The following is a 20,425-nucleotide window of genomic DNA, read 5'->3' on the forward strand; positions in this document are numbered from 1 at the left end:
ATTGGTACATCACATTACCAACTTGTGTCACCTTGTTTAGCCATGGAATACATTCAAAAATCCTGCAAAGAAAACTACTTTAAATGGTGCGTTGTTATAACTTTATTTTAAGCTGCATTCTTTACCCACCAGCCAATTTCTGTCTGTCACAATACATTTTATGGTTACTACCATAAATATTAGTATGTATAGCAATTTGCACATCATAGATTTTTTGTATATAGTACATTTGATCATAATGATTTTTTATGAAATTTATTTTCATTTTTTAAATTCAGAAATGTGATTTCTCTATTTTACAGACGTTTTTTTTTCTGGAAATAATTGTAAAAATTGTTAAATTTAAGTGGTATGCCAGTTTTTGTAGCATCCATTTTAATGATACTGAAATGGCAAAAATTAGTTTTAATTGTGACAATATGACAAAATTGTGTTCCACAAACCTTCCATAAACTTTTATATGAAATGTAACGTGTGTCATTATTCTGCAGTCCAACAGTGGCACTCTTTATCATGTAAACAATGTAAAGCTCTGAAGTGAGTGGTTTGCTTGTGGTTTATAGTTCCTGAGGAGGAGTGGCAGGGCTCAACAGAGTACAACATTTTCTCACGCATATTATTCACATAAACAATGTCATAGTTTCTGTTTGAGTAGAAGATTGCACAGATGAAGTAAAATATACCACACAATATCAGTTACGGCACGTTATTAACACAATGATGAGTATAGTTACAATAACAGGTCATATGTACGTCTGGTTTTTCAACAATGCACTGTTCATGTGTTAATTAAATTTTAGGACTTCATTTTCAAAAGTAGTTGAATGAGGACACTTACCTGCTTTTTTGACTGGCTCTGGCATCCTGAATGATCTCCTCTCCTCCACAGCTTGACTCACTGTTCCTAAACAGTCTGCTGTCTATCTCAACCCCTATGCCTTTAATAGTGTAGCCCCCGCCACCCCTACCCCTCCTTTCATGAACCAACCCACCGCTCCTGACTCCTGACTTTCTTTTTTTTTTTAACTAGGCCCAACACAATGTCCAAAAAACAACAACCACCCCCTTGTATTCCCAATCAAGCTCATCCCATTCCAGGAGCAACCTGGCCCCCAGCCCACCCCCAGCCTGACCTCAGGCTACATTTCAACCATCCTTTCTTCCAACACCTCGGCTGACTGATAGGGTTTGAGAGGGAGGGGAGAGGATGTGTGGTTAAATTTAGAACACTGAATCCACAAAAAAGCTCTCCCCACATCTGTGCTGCACTCTGACACCTCGTAAATCTAAGAATGATTACAAGACGATGATTGAGATTAAGCGATCCACAGCACTTCTTCTTTTTCATTGACAGCAACATTGTGTAACCTTTCTACCATAAAATAATAGAAATGCTACACTGACATATAATTAGGTCAATGGTGTTTCTATCATTCCCGGTCTGTGCCCCATGTTTCTTGCACTATGTAACTTTGTGCTCCGGGTATGTTGTCCCACATGAAGTGTGTAAGTAAGTCACACACCACCAACTATTTCACTGATTTTGGTGAAACTGGATCATATTTTATGGAGAAAATGTTTTCCTGTTTTCACTCTGCTGTGCATCAATATTTCCTGATGGACAGCCAAGTAAGAAACTGCTCTGCTGTAGCTAATATATGCTAAGGTCAGTTTGTTAGCTGGGCTGCCCAGACTGTGAGGTCAGTGCTACTGTTTGTACCGCAGGCGTTTTGGACAACCATGAAGAGGTTTACCCATTTTTTGTTTGTTTTTTGACAGAGAGTGGAGCCGGTGTCATGCCTGAACTGGAGCTGGTGAAGTAGGCAATGTAAACAGATTCAGCAGCCTCTATGGACTAAGTGGCAGAGGTGGAAAGACCAAAAAGGACGTTGACAGAGGAAGCTAAAAAGAGACAAGGAAAGAGTGAGTGGATGAAAAGTCGTTGGACAAGAGTAAATAACAAATACATGTACATGTACGACTGTCCATAGTTATAACAGTGTTATTGCAGATCATGAGTACAGTTTTATTTTGGTACTATAATATACTATCTTGCTGTTAGTGTTACAGACTCCAGCCTCAAATCTTGATCTTAATCTGAAAGGTCTTAATCTGAAAAAAAAAAAAAAAAAACGAACCCTGCAGCCGGAAACTAACTGTGAGAAGCGGTTTTAGTTGACCACAACAGTGACTAGTGCTGTATTCAGAGTTTAAACCAAGAGCCACATTTGTTTCTTCTTAAAGCTACTGAACCTTGTGAATAATGATTTTATGTTTTAGATATAATTCATTCTCATGATACTGACTGACATCTAAAATCTAAGCATGATTCAGCAACTCATGTACTCTCTTTGGACTCGTTGTATCACCTCATATTTATTCAGAAAACAATTTCAGTAGACAGTTTATGTGTTGTTTCTATTCTATTCTATTCTATTCTATTCTATTCTATTCTATTCTATTCAAGGCCATTTCTGTTCCTCTTCTCACCTGTTAGTCATGGGTATCAGTTACAGCTTGACCATTGAGGGGAGCTGTTGGCTCTTGGGACACCAGGTGTTGTGGTATTTTTATATTTCCACACTGCACATTACATGTTAAAGTGTTTACTCCTTTGCATTGCAGTCTTTTTCTATTATATTATTTAATTTCAGGTTTGTAGTGTTGTTTTATCAAACTTTATTAAACTTATTTTCATCTGCAAATGTGGTTATGAAAAGTGAAAAGTGATATATGAATATAATTAAGTCACTTACTTCCTATATTTCTGTTGAAAGATATATATATTGTTAATGAAGAGAGTATGTTTGTGAAAATTCACACGGTTCACTGGCTCCTGCAGTGTATATTTAAAAAGAGTGAGACAGGTCACAGCGCCATGTACTAACCTCATAGATGCCAGTGTTAACCTCTTCTTCTTTTTGTTTGTGCTTGACCTCTGGGGTGAGATGTTGTCAGTTAACAGTTACAATACACAAACATTTATGAGCAATTTATTTTTTTTTACAACCAATTTGCAATCATAACATGCAGAGTTTTTTTTTTATTAATTTATACAAAACATTTTATTTTCATGTAATCATGACAATTGCCATCAACTTCTTTGTATCTCTTGCAATATTAAATTGCTGATGTTGATGTATACAAACAGAAGTATTACCCACAATTAAAACTAGAGAACTTAAGCATGTCCAGAGAGAGTCAAACACAGCTGGAAGCTTGTGAAGTTTTGAACCTTGAACTCTCTGAGGACAAATAGTGGTTACATGTTATGAAACAAGGATTTTCATTTGAAATGTATAAATAGACATTTCCAAATAAAATAGGCAGTGATGTGTGTGTGCACACCCACATTAAACAAATGCATGCTAAGGTCAGAGTGACCCAGAGTCTTGGAATATGCCATGTAACTGAAATCCCCTTCTCTCTTTTCCTTTTTTGTCTTTTGACTGTGCACCGTCAACACATCATGTATCATGTCATATCATGTCATTAGAGGAATAGTTTGACATTTTTGGAAGTACAGTTATTCACTTTCTTTCCAAGAGTTCAGTTTTTGTTGAAACTGTTTTTGAGGGATGCTGTTTCAACTTAATGTTAATTCTTTATACTTTATTCTGTCAATACATGGCATTGATAAATTTTCTATTCCTATTATTTAAACATCAAACCTCACAGTGCTCACAAGACTTCAGGAAGTCAGTGGTCTCAGACATTAGTCCAGCAAATAGCTCCCTGGAGAACCACAAACGGCACATTTCAAACTGTCACCTTACGTTTTTGTACAGATAAAAAAACCCAAAAAAAAAAACCCAGAACATTTGGAAAGAGCCAGGCTAGCCGTTTCCAACACTTCCAGTCTAAATGGTAAGCTAAGATAACCCCCTGCTGGCCAATATGTATAGTGCCCAAAATGATATTTTATTTTAACATCAAATAAAAAATATAAAATGTATAATCTACATGAACAAAAACTTGTGAATGTATATCCGGATTTGAAAGCCGGTGTCCTCAACAACTGTGGTCTTGTAGATTTTACTGGGCAGTCAAAGAGACGGAGCGCAATTCATGGATTTACACTGACTTTGTGTTACATGAAGGTTCCTCCTTGTCACTCCTAGCAAACAACAGAGGCTGTGTAGTAGGAAGCACTACAAGCAGGCTGAAGTAGCCAGAAATAAGTTTTTATAAGCTGCTAAAATAAAAAATAAAAGTAAATAAAACTTTGTATACATGTTACAGACAAGTAGAGGTTGAAGCCAACTAAGCTATGCGAGGCCTTACCTAAGGATTCGATTAAATAATTGTAAATATCAATTCACGCAGATTGTTTTGCCCCAGGTGGATGTGGTTTTTCAGATTATGACGTGATGCGCTCTGTCTCTGTCGAAGATATTCATATTGGCTAGTAGTGGTTTTGCTGTTTTAAAGCTGATGTCTATATGTATCAGCAGATTAGCACTTTTTTTTTGAGGTATTAAAGGGGGGGTCAATTAATTTAAATAAAAGCACATACTGTACCCTGAGAAATTTTTTATGCTTGCAAATGTATATAATGCCTTCATTGACCATGGTCAACTGTTTTTGTAGGGTTTTTAATATATACGCTCAGCTGCACCCAATTGAAATTAATGCAGTCCTAAGATAAATATTTCCTTCAAGAAGGCTATAATGCTTAATGTTAAAACTGTTTTGAGAGGTGATGATTCAACTTAAAGTTAATTTCTTTTTACACTTTTTGTTTTAATAATGTGTCATTACATATCACTGATACATTTCCTGTTCTAAAAACATCTTGTGACACAATTTCTGACCTTTATTATTTTTGTTACTCCACATTAACAATAAGGGAAGTACTAAGTATCAATATAATTGTTACTAAACAGAGTGTACCTATTAATATATACATACATATCTATACATTCATGTACCAACAGACACGTAATTAAAAGAAAGAGAGAGAGCAAGATAAAAAAAAAACAATGTTCAGAAAATGTTCATTTTGAATGATGTGGCTTATGGCGGTGTTCAACTGAAGTGTTCCTGTTACTTAGTCTACCCTCGCTGATATTTATTGCAGTAGTTTGAGCTCTTACGGTTCAAAGTGTGATGGCAGTTGATTGTGTGAGATGATTTTCCTCACAATTTTACTGATGCTGTTGGATGCTGTTGATCTCTGTTAGATGAGTATGTCAAATGTCTCTGTGAACGCTACCATCACATGACTTGCAGTTCCAACTTTGGCCACCATGTCGTAAATGCTTCCCCCACCTGATAGTGGGCCGTGTGTAGAGGTAGCCAAAGAGGACAAAATTCACAAACAGGAGATACTTTACGTGACACTTTTTTAAAAATCTGAATACTCATTCACAAATCTGTACACATTTACAGATTACACATTACAACTGGTCCTGCTACTTTGAAGTACTTTGTAACATTCAAGACAGCCAAACCAAGCTCTCTACTGTGACTGACACTTACAAAATGGTCTCCAACATGAAAGAGTTTTGGGGGATTTTGCCTCTTGTTTCATAAGGATTGATCTCACTGTACAGCATTAATGGGGCTATTCACAAAATGCTTTTTACTTGATCAGAAGGATTTGATTAAACATCCAACACCAGAAACTACATTTCAGTCCCCCCCCTCCCCCTTGCCTACACATATGGTTTTCTTTCCAGATGACTCTTCCCCAGCACCTCATCACTGAACTGATAGGTCAGCTTCTTCTTTATCTTTTTCACCTCTCCAGTTTTGCCATAGTTGCGCAACGCACGTGCCATCTTCTGATAGGTCATTTTTTTGCGGTTTCCCTTCTGAATCCCCCATCGATGTGCCAGAGCCTCCTTGTGTTTGGAAGAAAACTGGAAAGTTCCTTTGTCTCTGTCCACCCACCAGATACTGTCCTTCATATCGCCATTTCTTAAAAGGTCCAACAGGAACTGGTACAAACGGATCTTCTTCTTATTGCCTTTTGGAAACATCAGAGAGTTGCACCATTACCAATTTTAAAGTGATATGCACTTTGCAATTCTGCCACATTAAATACGTGACACTTGAATTCATCAGGTCAAAACCTTTTTTTGGGTTAGGTTTCAACCATATAAAAATGTTCTAGTATTACTATATTTGAGCTCAAATACAAGACATGACATGAAGCAACCTAGTGACTAAAAAGTGACTTTATAAGACAGCGCAATGAGTACAAGCTGTCTAAAATTTTGAGGAATTTAAGCAGATCTAACCGACCATGAGTAATCTTTTTAGTTTTTTCCACGTTGTCATGGTGCTTAGTGATAAAGCAATAGCAATTACTGCTTCTGTAATATTAGGATACAATATTTGGTGGCGTATACATTTTTTACATCACTTTACAAATGGCTGCCTATCCCAATATAGCGAAATTGATGAGAGTCAGTGTTTGAGCATATTTTTTTTTAAGAATGGCACAGCATAACTTTGGTTTGGAATTTTGGTTGGTGAACCTAGTACACCAACAAAAATACAATTACCTAGAAAGCAGCTAATACAGAGGTTGTGAGTGCTACATTTATGCAGGTTATAAACAGTTGATTATCCACACTGGATAGTCTGCCATTATCTTCATAAAATATGTAAAATTCAATGTAAAAATCCAGACAAAGACATTCTAGACGAACAGCAGACAACCACTTTGTCTTTCTGTAAACCTACTTCCGTTGAAGATGCATGACCAGCAGTGTAAAAGCTGTTGTGCAACTAGTTGCTCATCCTAAAAACGCATCTTAAATTGTCAGCAGAATACAACGCTGATGTGACTCAATGTCAAACCTCCACCGTCCCCATGTGGCAATAGAAACAAGACAATACAATCCAGAAGACATGATGAGTGGAAACAACTCACGTACTAAACCACAAAAGATAATTCAATACCGAAGCAACTGCACACATCTTGAGATTCAAGAATCTAAAGCAACTCAGTTGACTTTTAGCACTTCTAGATATATCATGACCTGGATGACTGAGAGTCTTCAAATGACCAGCACAGTTGTTGTGTCTTAAAGTATCTGTGTCATCTGCTCAGTAGAGATTTACAGTGCTCACCACCTACACATACAGTAGAATATAAAATGGCATGAAAAGCTGGTTCTTTACCCAGATCTCCTGAGGTGACATAGGGGACCCGATCTCTCAGACACTCCTCATCAGACACCTCCAGCGGGGGACTTCTTCCTCCGTGCTCCTCATCATCAGAGCTGCGCTGGGACATGTGTGTTGGATACACGGGCCGAGGGAAGAACGCTACCTACAACACAGGAGCCAAAGTTAGTTTGTCTTAAATCAATATATTATTAAGCAATAATTTAACTTGGAGCTTGTGTTACGGAACCAGAGAGTGAACACCAAACTGCAGAGCTCACTTGAGCTTCCACTATGATTATGCAAAGCCTTCTTTCTTCTGTCTAATTTAGGGGTAATATTCGATCAGTCCTTTGACACGCATGCTAAGCAGCTGTTTTTTCTATTCACACAATATTAGTAAACTCAAATTTATAGTTACAACTGTCTGAATTAGATATGCTTGTACATGCCTTTATCTAATCTAATCTCACAGTGACTCACTGAGTAGGTCTGCTTTTGATCATCTGCCGACAATCCTAAATGTTATGCACGACTCCTCACTAGGTCACACAGACCTAGTGGCCTCACATGACCCCTTCACTTAGTTCTCTTCGCTAGCTCCCTGTTGCATTTAGGATCCAGTTCAAAATAATCACTGTCACATACAGAGGACCACGTGGCCAGGCCACCTATATGCATGACTGAATTACTGAATCACCCATACACATCAGCTTACCTCTCAGGTCAAATATAATAAATTTGCCTGATTCAAGACCCATGGTGATTGAGGTTTTGAGACCACAGCACTGAAACTTTGGACTGCCCTGCCTGCATCCTTACAGCTGCTAAAGACACACCTGTTTGGACAGGTGTTTTGGTAACCTGTATGCAACAGGTCCTGGTCATCACCGGGTTATCTCATGTATTCATCATGTATTTCTGTTGTGTATTGTTTTTGTAATAATATGACCTGTTGTTGTATATTGTATGTTGCCCTTGTAAATCACATTGTGACTTTGTCTGTACAAATGCACTACACAAATACATTTTACTCACTAATAATGACCTGATCATATATAGATATATGTATAAATGTGTATTTCATTTCACAGTAAATCCACTTACACAAATGACGATAGTCATCCTCCACCTAACATGTTCAATCTTTTTTTTTTTTTTTTTGCTTGCTTGCTTTCAGACAGTCGTGACCTTAAGACCAGATCACGTGGCTAATGATTTACTGTACCTAACATCAGACACATATCCTGCACCGAAATGTTCGCACTGTAAGTGAAAGAGTAAGGCGACATCTCTCTCTGCATGAGCTGTGATGTGTGGACGCTGCTATAGCTGTATGCCTGGGTGGGCAACACATCCTTTACCAAAAAAAAAAACAGTTGGTGGTGAAAACCTGCATGTGAAGTCCATGTGAGAACAGCGGTTTTTCACATTGTACCAAGTTTCAATTGATGCATTAACACTTCTTTTTTTTTTGTCACATACCAACACATTCTCCCGTTATAAAAATTGCAGTCCTTTTTTTTCAGAAGGGAAATTTCACTTGTTCACAAGTGATAACCATTGTATGGCCTAAGAGCACATGTGCTCTGTGGGTTCTTTGTAATGGATACAGACAGCAAAAACACAAGTTGTGTAGCTGAAATGAAACATTTCCTGTGTTTTAGTGGCTTTGTGTTTGAGTATGCGTGTTAGTGTATACATCTGTTTTCAATACCTTAAGAAGCTGATGACAAAGAACAATGACAACTGGAATATAAAGTTACACTTCTGTCAATATTCAGAATTTTAAAATAGTTTAATTTGACTTAATTTGATATTTGACTACTTCCCATATACTATATCTGCTTATTCCATCACACATACATCACACAGTGAGCTTTTTTGGTCATGTGCTTTCTTACAGAAATGCACTTCTTTTTTTTTCTTTTACCTCTGCTCAACAAGCATTTGTAACAATGAACCTACGATAGTGTGTTAATGTAAAGGAACTACACACTGCACTTTAATATAGTCCAAAACCAGAGATCTGTGTTCTAGTTCACTGGTTCACGACTGGAGGAGTGAAGCATGCAGTTGTGACAGAGTTTAGCTCATCATTCAGACCATACTTGAAGAAAATGTTATTTTAAAACTGAAATAATAAAAAAAGATTAACATTAAAGTTTTTCTTGTAACTCAAAGATTCACTTCCTGTTTTTTGTCACAGGATCATAAAAAGCCTCCCTAAATTTCCTCACTGATTTGAAACCAAACTGTGAGTTATGTTGGGGTTGAAGTCATCGGCAGACAGCTAAAAGGATATTTGGGGGATTTACAGGCATTATTGGACACTAGACCAAGGTCAGTGAGTGTAGGTCATAAAGCCTCTCAGACACTGTCTGGTCTTTACTTCCTTGTCATTATATTTTTAAAAACATAGCACCAAAATTAACTTGTACAAAAAGTACAATTAGTAGTATACTGTGTTCAGGAAAGCTTCACTAATAATACAGTACATAACTCAACATTAACTCCAAGGTAGTAAAAACTACCCATTACAACAGCTGCAACTTTTTTGCTTTATGATTTCTATACTTTTACATTTGAATACATGAATTTGTTTGTTGCATGCACCAACCACTCATTTTATAATGTATAAATAAGTGTTGTTGGGTGACAGAAGCACTTACTGGTTGCTGTAACACATGCGGATGTGCCCCAAGATTTGGATCGAGCAGGTTTTCTGCATCGTATCGTATGATGCCAGGAGGATGCAGAGCCTGCACACTCTGCAGCTCTGTGAAGTTTGCCTCTTGGAGATTTTCAAACTCTACAGGGTGTGCATGTGGGTGAGGGTGGTAGTCCCAGTGTTCTAAATAGAGAAGGTGAGAAACAGCATAATGGCCACAGCTTTTTCTTGTGTCTTATGAACACAAAAGAGAAAGAACAGAAAAAAAAGAAAGGGATCCCAGTAAGGATAACTGGAAAACATCTTACAATAGTCATGAGTGTGCCTTTAAAATGATTATATGCAGTAGAAAAACATGTTTAAGCAGTTAGAGATGACTCATGAAAAAATCCTGTAAGTCTGTGAAAATTCATCCAAAACTACTAAGTCAAACACAAAGCAAGCTGCTTACTCATAGTGCTTGAGTTTGCATAAACCGGGTGAAACGAGGAGAATAATAGAGAATTCAGCATGAAGCTCTTTCCTGTTTGTTGCCACACTCGCAGTGTCGCCACAGCCGTTGACTTTAAATTTGCACTCCTTCACATCTTGTCCTTGACAGTTTTTTTTTTTTTTTTCAGAATGCATTTAAGAATTAAACAAGGAAATCTTGTTCAAGTTTCAGTTTTTACATATTTTAAGTATAACCATATAAATGGAGGAGAGTCAGATTGGAATCAACAAGTAATTCAGCAATTATTATTATTATTACTATTATTATTATTTTTTATCTATTAACCGGGAGGCGACAGAGGCGCGATTGCCAAGATGGAGGAGGCCAGAGCCACCACTATACTCTGAGCCCCACAAGCTTCAGAAACCTATGGTTGATGTCACAGATACTACATGCATGTTTTACAGATTCTACAATGCTGCCTTGATCTTTGTTTTTATTCTTTAATTTCTAAGATATTTTTATCACAACAGCAATTGCAGCGTTCTCAGCGGGCTATGAGATCACGAAAAGCATGTTTCTTTCCCTATTTAGATTGTTTTGGTGCAATATTCAAAGCAGTTGATTACAAGAGAAAGTAAAGCACCTCTCATGTATCAACATGCCCCATGGGGCGAAAGTTGTTCTATGTCTGTAGTTGTAGCAGCCGAAAGAAATGGCATCTGTTTCCTGTGTTCCATACACCCTAATGTGGTACGCTCCAGCTGCACATGCAGCAGCAGGCTTTTTATGTACAGCATACCAGAAAAGTCAGAGTCACCACATCAGGTCATGGTTAATAGATTAAAGAATAAAATGACTAGATAATTAAAAAAGCAGTATTTAAAATTAATGATAAATAAAAAGGAAAACAAGATTTGTGTCAGTGGGTTTAGTTCATGTCATTTTTAGTTCTTGGTGATTCTAAAATGTTTTTATTTTTATTTCATTGATTTTAATTATTTAAGCATTTTAAAATGTAATATAAATATGATATATAACATAATAAATATGGGAACAAGTGATGATTAAAATTCAGACACATGAGATAAATAACAATGTCAAAGTAAAACTCACCTGCCTGGATATCTGCTTCTAAGACATACGGATTATAATATTCTGCAATTTGATGTCTGTAGATCTCAGGGTCGTAGATTTCTTCTGAGTGCTGCAATAGCAAATAAAAAAAAAGTTTCAGCCACAAAGTATCATGACAGAATTTTTTTTTTTTTACTGGCTACTGTACATGATGCAGCCAGCATAGATTGTACTCTTCTAATCATTGAAAGGAATTAATTATACTCAACATCGGTCTATTATAAAACGTTTGCTTTGTTTCAAAATATATGAGTTTGTAATCAGATGAGGCTTTAGTAATATTTTTAAGTCTGTGGTATAATAATGACCCTTTTCTTGAAACTCCTATTCTGAAACTCTCAAGAACTCTAGAGTTTCGTTTTCATGTTTTCCCGTAGTATAAAAGACTCTTACAGTTTGTGTCCTGTATTCAAATTGAAGTTGAACTCACATTAAGTCATCTAATAAGAAATAATACATGCTGTCCATCCTCTTGACTACTAAATGTGCTTCTGTTTAATGCTGCAATAAAAAACAAACTACCTAAGAAGCTCTTTTCAAGCCTCAGATGTTAAAAATACTGATGAGAGTTTAAATAAAAAATAAAATAAATGATACTTACAGACGGGATGAGGTAGCTCTCCATTTTGTATGGATGCAACATGGAGACCTCTTCTCCAACGGACCGGCTCTCAGGCACTTGCTGGCAAAACACTCTCACAATCTTTCAAAACTTTTGCGGCAACATTGCACAATGTTTCAAAATTTCCTCTCACTCAACGAAGACCGAAAAATGTCTCTCTCTCTCTCTCTTATTGTATAGCACACACTTATAAACTTAGATACTCTTGGAGGCCTCCAGCCGTGTCAGATAAAATGAAATAAACAGGGCACGCTGTTTGACTGTAAAATGAAAAAGGAACTTTTGACTTCTGTAAAATGTCTGTGGGTGGGAGCAACAGAGTGTGTCAGCTAAAGGTTCCTTGATGATTTGTCAGGGGAGACCATGAAACTCCACATTTTTCAGGGTCTATATACTGTCCCCTCCTCTTAGCAGCCAATCATAATCAAGGGTTTTTCCTCATTGTCAGTTTCTACCCAAATAAATTAGATAAAAGTGATAAACACATGGGCAATGAAGCGTTGAATGTTTCATATTTTAAATTTGGTTGATATTATTTCATTTCTTGTGCTTTTTCAAATATTTTTCATTTGAATTATGTTGAAGTTGTTGCTTTACAGGCCAGGCTGTAATGGGTGTCATTTATAAGCAGTATATAAGCATTTATTAAACAGATACACACTGTAATGTAGTTAGAAACAGGTATGAAAAAGTATTTCGTGTTCATTAATTCTTGCAGAGCTGATTTGTGAAAATAATGAATGAAAATATAGTAAAACATAAAATATATTTAATCATATAAGCATGACTTCCTCTGAGGAAGTTATAATAGCACATATACATGTCTTAATGTCTGTGCACCACTACATTACAGTGTGTTATAAACCATTCATTTAAGGCTTATATGAGGCGTGTAAAGGATCGATTGTGTTTTTAAGTGTTACCAAATATTCTGATAATAACACACTGACTGTGTTCATTGTTGTACAATATACCATGCTTTATAACCAGTAATAAGAAGAATCAGAACCATAACTACATTTATTTGAAAGATATAGTTGTTTACAGAGTTTACAGTGCACAACAAAGACAGGGTTTGCTGTTACAATGCATATTATATTTAGATTGTCAGTACAACATGTGTGAAGTCTAGGTGTCGCATTGTAAACAACAAATGCCTCCGGTTCTGCAGACCTGAAACTGATGGACTGAAAGTGTACACTGTAGCAAAATGACTAAAACATGTTGTTTGGTGATGTAAACAGAAGTTTGTTGAGGAAAAATGTTGACACACAAACATACCCACCCACGCACACACACACACACACACACACACACACACACACACACACACACACACACACACACACACACACACACACATGCAGACGCACACACACATGCAGACATACACACTCACACAGCTGGAAGATAAGATGAAGGTACAGTATCTGTGTTGTGACCACACCGAGTTAAATGGAGATTAAGATTATCTTTATCACAAAGAGAAGATACTGTTAGAAGGGGGGGAGGAGAGATGTGGTGGGTTGAATTTGTTGGCTGTAAAATTACAGGAAAAGTCTTTAACACACTGTGGTAAATTAAAAATAAGATAAAATAAAATAAATGCTGAATATGTTCAAAATGCTGGTTTGCAGTTTCTAAACATATCATGAAAACTGTAACACCTAAACACAGTCCATATTCCCCAGATGCTGAGATAGCTGTTGAAGTACAGTAGCAGTGCAGCACAAATCTGAGAGTGTATTGTTAGCACTGCCTGCTCAAGAGGAAGACTGCAGCCTTGTGATAAGGCGATGCGCTTAAAATATGACTTCATGTAAGATCAAAATACTGAGGTTATGTTTAACTTTTAACCACGGTCAGTATGTTCATTTTTAAGGGTGCTAAGATCACAGCTACACAGTAAAAAATAGTCAAATACTCCTAATCCTCTTTAAGATTCTGCTTTTATACTTCATGCAACATATTCAGGTACATCGATCACACAGGAAGAGGTGATGAAGCTGCAGCAGATAGTCATTCTCACTGGAAATATTGTGCTTCATGCTCCTTTATCAACAACATTGTCACGCAGAGTCTGTGTTGCTCTTAACCAAACTGTATAACAGGATGTGTAGACATTGCCATCTTTATGCCAGTTGTCATTTTAAAGTTTTACGATCAATATGACACCCTGCTTTATGTGTTGGAGGACTGTGATCGTTACAATGTGTTTGGGGAGCTGTTAAAACCACGCAGAGTGTGGCCAGCCCCGACTGGCCCCATCTTAATCACAGCTGGCTGAGCAAAACTGATGACATATAGAGTAGCATTTTCCAAGAGTATTAATACACAGAGTGAGCTGCAGCAAGCCAGGCACTATTTCCATCATCACTATTTTCAGTCAAGCCAAAACATAATGTGTGTTTTTTTTCTTTTTCTGGTGACTTTTTGTTCATGTTGAGCAGAAAAATTAAAAGCGACATTCCGTGTCCACCTGAAACTCCTGAAATGTGATGCTGAGTAAAACTCAGCGTACATTAATACTAAGTCAAGTTTGATCAATTAATAATTATGGTATATGAGCTTATGTTAAATTTAGTTATATTGAACTGTTTGTTGATGCATTGACAAGTACTAATTACACAACTGTAGTATAAAGTACAAATTGGCACTAACATCAACTCCATACTGCATTCCTTTCCGTATTCATTATATTACTGGATTATTAAACATGAATACATTAATGTGTTCATCACTTTAATGCTGCAGCTGGTAAAGGTGGATCTAATCTTACTTTTTATGAAGCTGGGTACCTTGATCTACAATAAACCATCATAATTTATCTGTTGTTGGTGATACTTTGTTTTAGAAATCTGAACCTGCAAAGTTAACATTGACTTTAAATGTAATGGAGTAAAAGTATATCAAAGCACAACATGCAAATATTCAAGTTAAGTACAAGCATCTAAAAGCTGTACTGAGTACATTTTAATTTTATATAAAACTGTTAAGTCAATTGATCCGATGAGTCAAAGAGTCTCTGATTCATGCACGTGGCTTTAGCTGTGAAAAAACATAAAAACCTGCACACTGCCTAACCCTTATACACTTACTGACGATGTTTCTGTGCTCTATAAAATTCACACTGGCAAACAGCACCGACACCAGTGCGCAAGGTTTTAGAGTTCATGATCTGATGCACCTGTCTAAAAGTGCAAAAACCTTTGAACTACACTGAAAATATGAATCGTGTCATGAGAATGGATTTATTTTCACCCTTAAAATCAGTGTGCTGTCTGTGTTTGATTGTTAGACAGTCTTTTGATGTTTGTTTCTGACCTCATAGACCTTTACATACTGCAAAAGGACAAAAATAACACTGTTTGGTGTAGTACTTTATTTGAGAAATGCAATAAATAACAACAGCTAAAAAAGAATGATTCAGTAGAGAAAACACATTACCTGATGTGGGTCAGTAGAGGAAATGGATTGAAAATATAGATTTTTATTACTGATGCATCTCCTGAGGTGTAATTTAAAATGTATTTAATTCAGTTCATTCTACTGTGATAGATACTGTATAAACCGTATCTGTATAACTTTAACACTGACTCAACATTAACATTGACTATTTTAATCTAATCTTTATATAGATTAATTATATATCTGGTATGGCCCTTCTCTGTGAGGCCTTTCCGAGGAGTTTTACAATGCCGTAAAATCTGGTTTGATACAAAGATCTGCTCTAGTTTGAGCCTGTTTGTCTGCCTTGTGGCCTTAGACACTAAGTACATGCAGCATGGAGTACACGCACACGAACAGTGACATATTATAAATGAGGAACTGTGACTTGTCTTTCAGATTCAGTTCCTTGAATACTGCCTTTAAACGAATCCATTTACGTGTTATGGTCAGGATGATTCGGAACTCTGTAGAGGTCTGTTGCCTTGTTGGTGGATTTTTCTTTTGTGCGTGTGAGTGACAGCCAGACTTTGTGCTATAATCCACTGTTCTTCAATCTTTGTGCAAATTTAGTGCAGCTCTTTCTTATAATATGCAGTTAAACCTGCTGAAATGTCCTTTAATAAGACCCTGACTCCATAGCAGCTTCAGGTGCTGTAGTTGAAACCACAGTGTGTCATCCTCTGTGGGAAAGAGCAGCAGCAGTTTTCAACTTTGTACTGGAGCCTACAAGAAGAGGATAAAGACACATTACCATGTATGCAGTGACAACTAAAATGGTGACATAATTGCCATTATTGTGTAAGAGGAAATGTATTAGAAACTGAAGTAAAATGAAGAAACACACTTTTGGCCTCTTTTGAACCAAAATCACTGTTACAAACTCACAAACCCTCTTGTTTTGTTACTTACTATAAAATTTTGTACTGATTCATTTTAAATTCAGACTATGTCTATTTAAGCCTTTAACATTTTTTTTTTTTACATTCTGCAGGCAGATTGCAAAATCATAAAAAGGCCACAAACATCACGACCCTGACAGATCACATGCCCTGCACCAAAGATTTCCACTTGTCATGTGCATCTGTTTCTCTAGTGACTATGTTATTGTTATTGTTTCCAGCATTGCCAATCAGTAACCAGTAGCTCAATGTATTGGGTAAACCTGTAAAATCTAATGCAATCCATTACAGCAGCTCAGCCATGAATTCTACCTTTACAAAGACAATCATTTTGATTGATACTAGATGTTATTTCAGCTTCATGAATATGTAGTTTGCGGTCAACTGGACTGTTTAATTTATAATGAGAGGTGTTTCTAATGACACATTTCAACGAAATACAGCACAGCACTAAACTACATCCTCAGTCATAAACATATTGAGTTAACACCTCGCTGACAGTAAAATAGAACATTACAATCTTCATAAATGTAGAATTTCTGTTCTATTAGATCTGTTTGTATAAAATTGTATAGGGGTACCTAAAAAAGTGGCCATGAAGTGTAATATAAGCACCACTATGAGATTTTTTAACTCCTTTAACCATGGAACCAGGCATCTAGCTATAAAACTCTTCACACACAATAACATGAACACACATAAAATCTAGTGTGAAAAAAAATCCAATGACACACACACACAAAGTCCAGTTTTAGCTAAGTCTGTGTCAGAGACGTGTTGATTCATATCATCTGATGCTGCGGTTAACAGCCGACAAACTAACAATAAAGCCTCACAATGTAACTGAATCAGTGTGGAATGTAATTTCAATATAAAACCTTTCAAAACATTTACTTACGTATTATACTTAGATACAAGTCTGAGATACCAGCTGTACTTCTACTCCACATCAGTTCAGAAGATGGAAACATAATACTTTTTACTGTGCTACTTTCAGACCTCAGCTGTAGTTAGATGCATTGTTATAAGTTAAATTACCCAACAATATATAAAATCTTTAAAATTAGACATTACACATTATAAGTAATTAGCAATGGCCATTTTCTATACTTTTACTGTGTTTTGTTGTTGTGTACTGCTGTATAATATAATGTAACGATAGCAAGTAAGAAGAATCACAAAGACAGTTAATCATGTCTAAGAATTTCCAATCTTGGAACCAATCTTGGAATCGGCCATCATCTGATGTCGATTTAGCCTCTGGGGCAATAGGTGAAGTTTTGGGGCTTCCAATGTAGCCACCAAACAGATATTTGGGCTCTTCTGTGTTGTGTGCTGTTCATTATTTACGGTCAGATTAGCAACTTGAGATCACAGAAAATAAACAGATATCTGCACATGAATGCTGAATTCTCTTCAAACAATAACTGATTGGGTTAGAAAATTAAATTTTGGCCAATGCCTTTGGCCTCCTCTACTCTCCACACAGAATGTTTACTTGCATGCAACCAAAGCCCACAACCAAAGACAACTGGTCAATGCTATTTGAACTAACAGAAACCAGAACTCGTCCAAAGTCTTGTCCTTACCTGTAGATTCTGCATTCATATGCTTATGTCCTCCTCTGTAAGTCGCTTTGGATAAAAGCGTCTGCTAAATGCAATGTAATGTAATGTAATAATGTAAAGATATCTGTTTAGAGAGATTAAAAGTTTGCTAACGTTAACTAACGTTAGTCTGTGCTGAAATGCACACAGGTGAGTATAACGGCGTAAAATTTTAACTCAAAGACTAAGAATATATTATTTCTTATTTAACATAGTTACATAACATATTTGCATAAGCTTATTATCAATCAATTATCAATGTTGGACTTTTACTTGTAATTCTATTTTTTGTTTCTACAGTGTTGTATAGCGATTTGTAGGGAACAGTCCCCCTACAAGCACCTCTAAAGTTCACTAATCAACAGGTTATAGGTAGGTATATAATACACTGAAGTGCCTTAGATAAAGCAGGCATCCATGTTAGGCTCCTTTTGCTCTATAAAAACATGTCCAATAAGATGTAATGTATAAAATAGACTTGCTAACATTGTTATATCTGTTTTCTATCATAGGTGAAGCCCTGTGAAGTTACATAACTGTGCCTTGCAGTAACTCTGACCATGTGCTGCCTTCTGGTTTGGTTCCACCCTGGCTGTAACTGCGCGCTTCACAGTTTTCCGTCTAAATGCAGTCACAAGATACGTATCTATGATGGTTAAATCTCACAGCACACAAACAGTTACATTGGCACCTCTTAATACTCGGTCACATAGTTTGGCCCCTGGAGTTGTGCGGACGTGTGAATGTTCTCATCAGTATCTTTGTATGTATTTATTTTAAGAGCCTACTTATATTTTGAAGGAAGTACAGTCTTTTAGTTAAAAAAAACAAACAACTGCTACAGCTTACTTAATACTTCAGATCACAGGGATTATACAATGAAATACTTATACAGACCTCACTTTATATTCATTGTGCTATTAAACATATTTTTTTGCTGACATTCGTTGTTCAGAGTCTTCTTCTCTTTAGTCTCAGAAGATTCTCAGCACAGGGTCACAAGATTGTGCCCACACAGCCTCACAGAGGGGGAATGACACGCATGACCACTGACTGTGGAAAACAGGATACAGGGTACGTCGCAACAGGAAGTGTTGCACTCCTCCTCTGCAGAACATCAGTTTGACCAGAATGACTGCAGGTTGATGTCCACACTCTGTAACTCCTGTGGCAGTATTCAGATTTCGTAATTGTCTTCTTCGCTCACCATTTCTTCTGAGCTTAGTTGAGTAATTCAGTTGGGGGAAAAAATGATAGAAGAGAGAAAGAAAAAAAAATTCCACAGACAGGCTGTACTGTTCTTAATATTGGATATATTCAAATAATAACCAACTTTGGTTAATAATGTATAACAAAAAACTGTATCCAATACAACATGAAGTTTATATTTAAGAAGGCCTTTATAATAAAAAAAAAGACTTGTACTTATTAGCAGTAATTAAAAGTACATAGATTTTTTCTTGATTTGTGCATTTTAAATTAATACAAATTAAAAACTGAATTAAATTAAATTCCCATCTGTCAGGTTTAAAGATTAGAAATATTAAATATATATTTACGTTTGAGGAAAGCAGACTATTAGGAACATTAGGAAAATAATTTTCATCTTTTACAAAAAATTAAAACATAAGCAAACAAAAAAAAAACACAGCTCTAAAATATATGATAAAACAGAAGTAAATAGCGCAGGTAAAGTGCTGTTTAACAGATTATCAGCTCATAAAATGAACTTTGTAGAGCTACAATACACAAAGTAATACTAAAACACCATGTCATATCAGCATGCTTCTATAAGGAAAGTCAGGATACGCCCACTGTCTCCCACAGACAGACTTAGACTTACCGTCGCCCTCCGTACAACATCCGTCGGTGAGCTGTAAAGGTGTCCAAAGGGGAGTTGTTGAACTACTCGAAGCAAATTGCCAAAGGTGGTTGAAAAATTCAGCCTTTCTATATATCTCTGAATTAGCAGGGGAACTAAAAACTTCCTTAATTCTACCAATTTAGGTTGGTACCATAAGGCTTCTTCTTCTTCTTCTTCTTCTTCTTCTTCTTCTTCTTCTTCTTCTTCTTCTTCTTCTTCTTCTTCCTTATTAAAACAAGAAGGTGACAAACTCTTCCTGCCGAACAAGTTTTGAACAGAGTGTATATTCAGTGCGGACTTGATGAGTTCACTTTATGCAGTCACATCTTCAAATGTTGAATGTAAAGCCTGTGGCCGCCATTAAACTGACTATTTTTTATTTTGGTATTTACTGCACATTAATTACCAGCACACAGCAGAAGTGATCAATTTGTGTAAACACAGCATGTCCACTGAGAATCTATTTTCAATGGCATGTGTTCATTCTCAACTTTTTAATAAAGTGCGTAAGCTGATGCATGTTTCCGACACTTCTGAGTGCTTAAAATATATTTACAGTTTCCAAGCGTTTCCAAATTGCATGTAAACACATGAAACATTTTAGAGAAGTTTGGTCACACTTT

The 20,425-nt window shown here is 36.4% G+C and overlaps 2 protein-coding genes and 1 long non-coding RNA gene across 11 annotated transcripts in view; all 3 read right to left on the minus strand.

The window, feature by feature from the left end:
- Nucleotides 1-977, minus strand: part of mybpc3 (myosin binding protein C3) — a 32,343-nt gene extending 31,366 nt beyond the window's left edge. For 6 of the 9 annotated variants that reach the window (XM_027281699.1, XM_010731218.3, XM_010731222.3 and 3 more), the window contains exon 1: nt 839-929. In XM_027281699.1, coding sequence (XP_027137500.1) covers nt 839-863 — 25 coding nt within the window. In that variant the 5' untranslated portion in view covers nt 864-929. Of the gene's footprint in view, nt 1-838 lie in introns of all 9 variants that reach the window. The other 3 variants (XM_027281698.1, XM_010731215.3, XM_010731221.3) reach the window with 2 other exon arrangements.
- A 3,390-nt stretch (nt 978-4,367) lies between these two features.
- Nucleotides 4,368-12,349, minus strand: spi1b (Spi-1 proto-oncogene b). Its single transcript, XM_010731223.3, has 5 exons — nt 11,962-12,349; nt 11,340-11,430; nt 9,792-9,973; nt 7,135-7,285; nt 4,368-5,971 (listed from the first exon to the last, which is right to left on the minus strand). The coding sequence occupies exons 1-5, from the start codon at nt 12,001-12,003 to the stop codon at nt 5,658-5,660; spliced, it is 780 nt and encodes a 259-aa protein (XP_010729525.1). The 5' UTR covers nt 12,004-12,349; the 3' UTR covers nt 4,368-5,657.
- Nucleotides 12,350-15,346: 2,997 nt separating this feature from the next.
- LOC113746246 (uncharacterized) lies at nt 15,347-20,425 on the minus strand. Its single transcript, XR_003462687.1, has 2 exons — nt 19,782-20,425; nt 15,347-16,155 (listed from the first exon to the last, which is right to left on the minus strand). It is a non-coding gene; the product is annotated as an uncharacterized LOC113746246 (long non-coding RNA).

The sequence above is a fragment of the Larimichthys crocea genome, chromosome VIII (genome assembly GCF_000972845.2).
Source record: "Larimichthys crocea isolate SSNF chromosome VIII, L_crocea_2.0, whole genome shotgun sequence".
Taxonomy (NCBI): Eukaryota; Metazoa; Chordata; class Actinopteri; family Sciaenidae; genus Larimichthys; species Larimichthys crocea.